The 10,642-nt window shown below is 43.9% G+C and overlaps 1 protein-coding gene across 1 annotated transcript in view; it reads left to right on the top strand.

The window, feature by feature from the left end:
* The window catches only part of LOC306925133 (ceramide synthase 2-like), a gene marked incomplete at both ends in the record, with an annotated part of 13,665 nt that extends 12,044 nt beyond the window's left edge, over positions 1 to 1,621 (top strand). The window contains 2 exons of the mRNA XM_079503815.1: positions 587 to 740; positions 1,469 to 1,621. Coding sequence (XP_079359941.1) covers positions 587 to 740; positions 1,469 to 1,621 — 307 coding nt within the window. The remainder of the gene's footprint in view (positions 1 to 586; positions 741 to 1,468) is intronic.
* Between the last annotated feature and the right edge of the window lie 9,021 nt (positions 1,622 to 10,642).

Here is a 10,642-nt window from a genome sequence, read left to right as displayed (position 1 = left end):
ACACACACACACACTTAATTCAGCGCTGCTTGCGGAACTCGGCTGAAGTCTCGATCCTGCAGCGACGCTGTCGTGCCAATAATCGCGGTAAAAATCACACCCTCTCGTGTAATATTACTCAAACATTTATTTATGACATGGACCCCTATGTATTTGGCCCCCGCCTGAATGTTCTGCCAGGGACCCGAAGATTTGTTGTCTGTTGTTCTTTATTTAATGATTACAACATTTTTCCAAAAATGTTCAAGATTTTTGTTCAAACATTTTCAAAAGATTCTACAGTGTAAAATTCAACAAATATTGATCCTACATATCAGTGGTTTTCAACCAGTGGTCCTTTAGGGGGTTCCAGGTGGTCCTCAGCTAAATGTTGGTAACCAAATGGACCCTTATTAGATCTTTACCTCTTGAGACTGTAAAATGAAACACACTTACACACACATCGTAATGTTTATTTCTTTGCTTTGTGTGTGTGTGTGTGCGTGTGTGTGTGTGCGTGTGTGCGTGCGTGCGTGCGTGCGTGCCTGCGTGCCTGCGTGCGTGCGTGCGTGCGTGCGTGCGTGTGTCTGTGTGTCTGTGTGTGTAGGATCATCTACTGGACCGTGGTGTTTCCTCTGACCATGTACGAGCCCTTCTTCGGGTATTACTTCTTCAACGGTCTGCTGGTCATCCTGCAGTGTCTGCACGTCTTCTGGGCCGTGCTCATCATACGCTGTGCGCTGCGCTTCCTCACCGAAAACGTACGCACACACACGCACGCACGCACGCACGCACGCACGCACGCACGCACGCACGCACAAAAACACAAAATAATAATTAACTTTATTCATATAGCACCTTCATCATACATGAATGCAGCTCAAGGCTTTACAAGGCAGAACAGACAAAAAACATAAAATAGCAATAAAACACAAGCAAGCCGTTAAAATATAAAACATTTAAAAAAACATAAAACGGCAGCAAATCAGTCATAACAGAGTAGAAACACAGATATTAAAAACTCAACTAAAAGCAAGAGTGAAGAGGTGAGTCTTGAGTTGAGCTTTAAAAATGTCTACAGAGGGTGCGTGTCTGAGCTGTAGTGGGAGTTTATTGAAGGCCGTCGGCCCGTAGAAGCAGAAAGCTGCTTCACCATATTTTTTAGTAGCCATTTTTTAGGCACTTCAAGCAGGCCAGCAGTGGAGGACCTGAGGGGGGCGGTTAGGAACATATCTAGGTAAGCAGTCACGAAGGTAAGAAGGTGCAAGACCATTAAGAGCTTTATAGACAAGTAAAACTATTTTAAAATCAATCCTAAATGCACACACACAATCGCACATGCATACTCGCACGCACGCACGCACGCACACCCCCACGTCTGTCTGTCTGACTCTTTCTCTTGTCTCTCTCTCTCTCTCTCTCTCTCTCTCTCTCTCTATCTCTCTCTCTCTCTCTCCCCCTCCCTCTCTCTCTTTCTCTGTCTTATCAGGAGAAGGTGGACGATGACCGCAGTGATAAAGACGAGACAGACGAGTCCGGCGAGGACGAAGAGGAGGACGACAGGAAGACGAAGATATGCAACGGCCCAACACAGAACGGACACGCACACAACAACCACACCAACCACACCAAGACAGACTAACACACACACACACACACACACACACACACACACACACACACACACACACACACACACACACACACACACACACACACATACACGCACGCACAAATACTCATGCACACACCATATTTATCTCCATGAGGCGGAGAGTTTGCATTCGGCCCTGTCTGTGTGGCTGTCTGTGTTTCTGTCTTTGTCTGTCTGTGTGTCCGTCCGTCTGCATGTATTTCTGCAGCCAGTCCTGTGATCGTATCCTTCGTGCACACTGCCAGCAGGCCAAGGAACCTCCATTCCTGAATATCAGCCAACGACAAAACTACGTCATTTCATGTGACTCAATGATCGCCGATCAGTCGCCCCTGCAAGGCCGTGGGATACTACGCGGCTATGGACCGGAATCTGTCCCTCCGGCCTATGGGATCAACACTACTAACTAGCCAATTCACAACGCTCTTGTCCCTCCGGCTCATGGGGATGAAACCGGTACTAGTCAAATCGCAGACATGAGATTAGCTGGCACGAGCCAAGGCTGCCAACTCGTCAAAGTTGCATCGTAACTTGATAGATAGATTGATCTACGTGTGTTTCGCGGCAAATCTCACCAACACTGTTCCTGGGAAGTAGTTTTCTTATTGGTGACGTTCATAGTAAGCATCGATATGTCTGTTTTGACACAAGCCTAGACTGGACGCCGCCCGACCTCCTCGCGTTGCTTTGCCCATCCTCTCGCGGAGGACTCACACAGCGAGCGAATGTAAGGCAGCGGACGCCGGACGACATATCGTGGCGGTGGTGTTACAAACCTAACCGACGCAAGGAATTAACAATCACACCTATGCCGATGGCACGGAACATTGGATGACGTATACGCGTGACAGAATGACGCGTGGGAACTGGGAACTATACTGCCAGTCAAGTTGGATCTGGGAGGTTCGCGCACACATTATCATGACGTATGTATGTATGTAGGCACTGACAGAGTCTCTACGTACAGGTGTGATGTATGTAGACAGACCTGGGATGAACATTCCGCCATCGTTTGCCGTATCGTAGTCTACGTTACTTAACTTATGGCTTACTTTTATCAACACGGTCTCCATCGATTTCCAACTTTGCCAGTTTGGCGAGGGAAAAAAAGCACTTATTTTCCATAGTTTTCCGACAAATGCAACGGATACATTTTCAGGACACGTTCTCACTCGACATATCCGTACTTGTTATTGGGGAGGAACGCGTTAGTCCGACATCCCGTTATTAGTCCGACACTACGTGGACGGTTAAGACTCACCCGTGGCTTCCACGTGCGGTTAGGGTTAGTGTTTGGGGATAGGGTTAGTATGGGGCTCTATGGTTAGGGTTTGGGGATAGGGTTAGTGTTTGGGGATAGGGTTAGTATGGGGCTCTATGGTTAGGGTTTGGGGATAGGGTTAGTGTTTGGGGATAGGGTTAGTATGGGGCTCTATGGTTAGGGTTTGGGGATAGGGTTAGTGTTTGGGGATAGGGTTAGTGTGGTTGGAATATTGGGTAGTCGGATTTATGGGTGTCTAAATATTGGGACGTCAGACTAACGCTATGCACCCCTTGCCTTGTCATTGTTTTTGTGTTTTTTTTTCCCTTGTTTTTTTTCTTTCTTTTTTAATGCAATCACACAAAGCTCATTCCATTTACCAGGTCTAAAAGACAGAACAAACAAACAAACAAAAAGACTGAAGCAGAGCTCTTTTCACTGCGATAGTGCACGTCGATGTGACACACACACACACACACTTTCATGCCGAGCCATGCCGGTACAAGAACACTAGGTACGCTTAGCCATAAACAACAAGGTTTGCCTCGACATGCCCAGGCCATTATGGCATCATGACCTTTAGGCTACATAGCCATAAACAACACGGTTTGCCTTGACATGCCCAGGCCATTATGGCATCAGCCTTGACATGCCCAGGCCATTATGGCATCAGCCTTGACATGCCCAGGCCATTATGGCATCATGACCTTTAGGCTACATTGCATTGTGACATCATGCTTGCCCTAGTAGTGATAATGACAACAACATGCCAACACTACTTGCCAATGTGTTCACTGTTGTTCAAAGTCCCTCTGGTTGCACTGTAATGGCAGTTTATTACACCCCCCCCCCCCCCCCCCCCTTGCCTTTTCATGTGCACACAACCCCAGTGCCAGCTCAGTGGACTTGTGGTTAGAGAGTCCACCCTGAGACTGGGAGGTTGGGGGTCGATTCACTGGCCGGGTCATATCAAAGACTATACAAAAGAAAAACGGTACCCAGGGCCTCCCTTCTTGACGCTCAACATTAAGGGTTGGATTGGGGAGGGGGTGTGTCCCCGTGAGCTGTGACATACTAGCGTCATGTCCAGGGAAGTTGTACTTGTACATCATGTGTCATATCCAGGCCAGGGGGTGTACTTGTACATCAAGCCACCTCATGCTACGGAAACAGGAGATGTAGGCTCGTGACCGATAGGGTCACATGGCTTGGCGATCATCGGTTACATACACTTAACATATTACACAAACCCCCAAAACCTTGTCATCACACCATCCAGACAGACAGAAAGATGGGGCGAGGTATGGCATGCCTCCTGGAGGAGATTTGCGCTCTACTGAGCGCACCTTTCTAGTTGTACTTTAAGTACAATACAATGTAATATAATCACAAGGTGATGATATGCACTACATAGATTACTTTATTTTGTCTCACACGCACGCACGCACACACAGACACATGCACGCACGCACGCACGCACGCACGCACGCACGCACGCACGCACGCACACCCAGACACACACAAGCATCCCAGATGGACACTTGCATGAAGTGTCTGCTTGGAGATGTTAATTAATAGTGTTCAATTGTTGACTAGTTTGCCAAAAATGTAAGTAAAGAAGCGAGGGAAGGGTGGAGGACAGGATCGATGCAGGCTTTGTTCAGACTGTCTGCAGGCCAATTCCGATTTGTTTCTCGAATCTGATGTTTTAGGACTATGAGTGCCCACGCTGCTATTTGTAAGTGATCCGATTGGATTTGGGTGTTTGGGTGGCTATTGTAACAGCGTGACCACATGGGCCAGACCATAACAGACAACTAACTAGTAGTAAAGTAAGCTATAGGAATGTGGTTTGAACTGTGATTTGCAACAATCAGTGTACATGGATTTGGGGCTGCCAGTGTGAACAAAGCCTCAACAGTGAGGGATGCAGTCAAGTAGGAGTGTTTGCTCCTTTACTAGATGTTGTTCCTATGGTGCCTTTATGTTCACTGCTAAAGAACCAGCAGAGAAGCAATCAATCAATAAATCAATCAGTCAATCAATCAATCAATCAGTCAATCAGTCAATCACATGTCTTATTTGAAAGATTTACGATCAAATTAATACCACTTACTTCAATCATTTTTTTGTATCTATGCAATTCCATGTGTCAGCTCCCTTTACATAGTCACCACACCTGATTCACAGTGACCTCTAGTACTGCTGGTCCTACCAGGTCCTACCTAGCTATGATGCCGGTGGCAGTACGTTAACTGCTGGTCTTACCAGGTCCTACCTAGCTATGATGCCGGTGGCAGTACGTTAACTGCTGGTCTTACCAGGTCCTACCTAGCTATGATGCCGGTGGCAGTACGTTAACTGCTGGTCTTACCAGGTCCTACCTAGCTATGATGCCGGTGGCAGTACGTTAACTGCTGGTCTTACCAGGTCCTACCTAGCTATGATGCCAGTGGCAGTACGTTAACTGCTGGTCTTACCAGGTCCTACCTAGCTATGATGCCGGTGGCAGTACGTTAACTGCTGGTCCTACCAGGTCCTACCTAGCTATGATGCCGGTGGCAGTACGTTAACTGCTGGTCCTACCAGGTCCTACCTAGCTATGATGCCGGTGGCAGTACGTTAACTGCTGGTCCTACCAGGTCCTACCTAGCTATGATGCCGGTGGCAGTACGTTAACTGCTGGTCCTACCAGGTCCTACCTAGCTATGATGCCGGTGGCAGTACGTTAACTGCTGGTCCTACCTAGCTATGATGCCGGTGGAAGTACGTTAACTGCTGGTCCTACCAGGTCCTACCTAGCTATGATGCCGGTGGCAGTACGTTAACTGCTGGTCCTACCTAGCTATGATGCCAGTGGCAGTACGTTAACTGCTGGTCCTACCAGGTCCTACCTAGCTATGATGCCGGTGGAAGTACGTTAACTGCTGGTCCTACCAGGTCCTACCTAGCTATGATGCCAGTGGCAGTACGTTAACTGCTGGTCCTACCAGGTCCTACCTAGCTATGATGCCGGTGGCAGTACGTTAACTGCTGGTCCTACCAGGTCCTACCTAGCTATGATGCTAGTGGCAGTACGTTAACTGCTGGTGTTTGTTCCTGGAAGACATTCATGAGATATCGACATAAAAGAGCAGGTCTGAGTAACAACAGACATGGACAATTTGGACATGGAGGTTAAGTGTTTGAATAATTAGGGGTGAAAACTAGCATGTGACAGAAAGTAAGCAGGATAACAACAGAACAAAGTAAATATAACTTCTGACATCTACAATTTACAATTTAGGCATTTAGCAGACACTCTTAATCCAGAGTGATTTACAGTTAATCCAGAGTGATTTACAGTTAATCCAGAGTGATTAACAGTTAATCCAGAGTGATTTACAGTTAATCCAGAGTGATTTACAGTTACTCCAGAGTGATTTACAGTTAATCCAGAGTGATTAACAGTTAATCCAGAGTGATTTACAGTTAATCCAGAGTGATTTACAGTTAATCCAGAGTGATTAACAGTTAATCCAGAGTGATTTACAGTTAATCCAGAGTGATTTACAGTTAATCCAGAGTGATTTACAGTTAATCCAGAGTGATTTACAGTTAATCCAGAGTGATTAACAGTTAATCCAGAGTGATTTACAGTTAATCCAGAGTGATTTACAGTTAATCCAGAGTGATTTACAGTTAATCCAGAGTGATTTACAGTTAATCCAGAGTGATTTACAGTTAAGTAAGCAAGAACGGGAACAACACATAGTAATACATCAAATATGTAGAAACAGTCATCTAGGATCAAAAGGAAACTAAGAACCTATAAGTATACACTATAGTATAGTGACTATAGTATTGTATAGTGACTAATACTATACAATGCTATGTCTACAAAAATATGCTATCTAAATGAAATATTCTACAGAACATCAGCATCTGTCAATGTATAAACGGCAGGTGCTGCTGGGATAGAACCCAGCAGTAGCCAGAGTTTAGATGTCGAAAAATGTTCCCTGCTAAAAACAAACTCTCAAAATACGAATGACTAGTCTATGTATAACATTTTATTTCCAAATAGAAAAGTCGCAAAAAAGGGAAACAGATACGGACAGAATGACCCCAAGACAATCAGTGATTCTAACTCAAAGGTATAACCGTCTAATTGCCCCAATACACTAAGATGGGAATCATTCGGATTAGGATGACCCAAGCTTATCTAAAAAGATACATGAACAGGGAAAGGGAGTAGAGGATAGTTCAAACCCCCCTTTCTATGGGAGGTGGACATCACAGCACAGAATACAAAGCTGAAATATATATTGGAGCGAAACATTACCTCACATATTTAGGAAACCACAGGTCAGTTTACTCTATATGTATATAAGACAATTCCAGCACTGTATGTCCTTTTTGCATGATTTTATTTACCTCTGAGGAGAGTGAACAACGCACATGTTTCGGCCTGGTTGTTGGCCTTCCTCAGCGCTGTGACAAGACAACAGGAAGTGTGGTATTTATGTATGAGATACAATCAGATGTAATTGAACACAGGTGTCAACTGTTATCACCTTACACAGTATCATCAAGAAGACTCTATTTATGGTACCAAGACAGGATAAGATTTTATCTCTCGTCAGAGGTAAATAAAATCATGCAAAAAGGACATGTTATGAGTGCTGGCATTTTCTTCATTTCAACTTGTATCTACGAGCCTTGCACCTAGAAGGATTTTGTTCATCAATAGTGCAAATATACTGTAACTACTTTGTTACAAGTAAATGTCCGGAATTCAAAATGTACTTGAGTAAAAGTACAAAAGTGTTGACAATAAACATTTACTTATGTAGTGGAGCAGAAGTAGAATTGGAAATACTCAAGTAAAGTACAAACATCTCAAAATTGTACTTGTACAAAAAGTACAGTACTTAAGTAAATGTATTTAGTTACTTTACACCACTGCCAGGATTCCCCAGAGGGTTGGCCAGGTTGAATGGGAGTCCACCTGGGAAACAGAAGGTCCCAGGTTCGATTCCCCGCGTGTCAGGAGGTGTCCCTGAGCACAGATCCTCCCCCAAATCACGCTGGGTTAAGCTGAACATTTAATTTCCCCCTCGAGATCTAAATTAGATTCCAATGGACCAGGGTTCCAGCAGTACTATAGGGTTCGGTGGATCAGGGTTTGGGAACCATGTGTGTCGTATAGTCGATGAATGTCTGTCTTTCTCAGGCACGGATTCACGTGTAGTTTTGATGTCAACATTGTCGAACTGATGACCAGATGAAGGCAGGGGTCAGAGGTGGCGTGACCTGGGCTGTATGGTTCTGCTCATTGAGAATCATTTGAGACAGTGCCGTAACTCTTGAGAGTGTACAGATGGAATGGTAATCACTGATCGATAATCGTTATTTTTTATCCTGGTAAAAAGAAATTCACCAAAAATAGCGTTGTGAGCTTGTAGATCGGCTAGTTTTGACGAACGTTCCACCCAGAATAGAGGGTATGCGCATGACATCTGACATCATCATACCCGGAAGTTATGCGGGAACACCTACTGAGTGGCAAAAAACTACTTTCTGGCCTTGACAGCCCATACATCCAAACAGAAAAGTCCTTTCTGATTGCATTAAACGACGTTAAACTCACTTTGCCACTCGATTTGACACTCACTTTATTATAGGGATGCTGGGGGTTCAAGTGTTTAACAAAAGTGGCATTTTTATAGTTTTAAGCATATTTATATTATGGCGATATCGTTAATTGCGATTATTTTTGCCACAATAATCGGGACATGTCATTTTCATACCGTCCCATCCCTAGTTCCATCTGCACATTCTCAGAGATGCAGACCTGTAAGGTTCCATTTGGACCCCCGCGTCCGGTCCAATAAGGAGCCCGGACGGTCCCTGGGAGCCTAACTTTGAGAACCACCGAGTTGATATTTTTTATGATTCCTATGTATGAAAACGGGTTTTTCACTCATTGCCAGAGTTTATTATTGTTTTATTGTGTCAAGAGATTGAACGTGTCGAAATCAGGTTTCTTCTGCAGAGGCTCAACTTGTATGAGGAAATCAATTAATGTATATTTTATTGTTTATACGTTGAGGTTGTTATTTCAGTATTTCAAGTGCCTTATCTGTAATGTGTGGGATACCCTCATGCTCTCTCTCCCTCTCTCTCTCTCTCTCTCTCTCTCTCTCTCTCTCTCTCTCTCTCTCTCCATCTCCATAAAAAAGTCCTGATCAGTGTTATTTTGTATTTTTTTGTTTTAATGATGTCTAAGTATTGTTAAAAATATAATAATAATAATAATAATAATAATGATGATAATAATAATAATAATAATTAATAATAATAATAGAAAACACACGTCATGAGTCACACATCTGTTTGTCTCGTGTAATTATTTGTTTGTGTTGGATACATGTGATACATGTGGTGGAGGAGGATCTATGTACCTACTAGGCAGGGTGCTGGATCAAACAAAGTCACAATTAAGTCAAGAAATGAAAATAATCCAGACACCATTTTCTGCTCCCAGAACGTTTCGGACCGTAGCTCTTCCTCAGACCTTTCATATAGTGATTAAGTGATACATTACATCACACACAAGTGGATTTACAATTTTGGCATTTGGCAGATGCTCTTAATCCAGAGCAATTTACAGTAGGCTAAGCAAGGTAAACATGCACAAGGTAATATATCAAATGCATAGAAATAGTAATCTGTGGGATTGGTAAATAGGCTGGTAAATAGCCAGTTACCAGCTCAGTGGCCTTGTGGTTAGAGTGTCCGCCCTGAGACTGGGAGGTCGGGGTTCAATCCCCGGCCAGGTCATACCAAAGACTCAGTGCCTCCCTGCTTGACACTCAGCACCTGCGACATACTAGCGTCATGTCCAGGGGGTGTCCTTGTACATCAAGCTGCCTCACGAAACAGATAGGCTCCTGCCCTATGGGCCCCATGGCTGGGCAAGGCTACTTACTTTATAAGCCTGCAAGGTCAAGGATAAGTCAAGTGCTATGTGTCAACTAACTCTACTTCAACTTACATTGTCACATCACAGGTGATTTTACTTTGTTGTGCAAAGCTCCATCACTGGCTTTGCTTTGGGACCCATGCAACTTTCTAACATTCTGCATGGAAATATATGTACTCGTAAGCGGTAATTAGATTATAAATACATTGTCATGGAAGCTTGATTGTGTCTTCTAAGAGCTCAGCATTGTAGGACAGCCTGGGTTTCTCTTTCTCAACTATGACCCACACCAGCCACCTCAGCTTCTGAACTAAATCAACTATGACCCACACCAGCCACCTCAGCTTCTGAACTAAATCAACTATGACCCACACCAGCCACCTCAGCTTCTGAACTAAATCATCTGTAGTATTCCAAAAGTATTCAGACAGATTAGATTACTTTTTTTTGTAAATGGATTTAAGCATCACTATACAGTTATTACAGTATGTAACTTTCCGTGTAAGTGCTGAAATGTTTACCATTGAGCTATAAATAGAGCAGCCTGCTTGCTTGCTCAGGGGATAAATGTCTCAATAGAAGAGCAGAGAGACCAAATACAACCACCCCAATGTAGTTATATTGTAGTATTAGCATACCCATACCGATTGAACAATTACATTTATATTCATTAAAAAAAAATGAATCACCTTAGAAAAATCTAGACATGATGATGTCTGGTTGTCATAGTGAAGTGAGAAGACAGAAATAATATCCACTGACACTGACACATCTGTCTGTT

Source organism: Electrona antarctica, assembly GCF_951216825.1.
Source record: "Electrona antarctica genome assembly, chromosome: 6".
NCBI classification, from domain to species: Eukaryota; Metazoa; Chordata; class Actinopteri; order Myctophiformes; family Myctophidae; genus Electrona; species Electrona antarctica.
The sequence above is the reverse complement of the archived record's forward strand: the minus strand, read 5'-3'. Positions and strand labels throughout refer to the sequence as shown.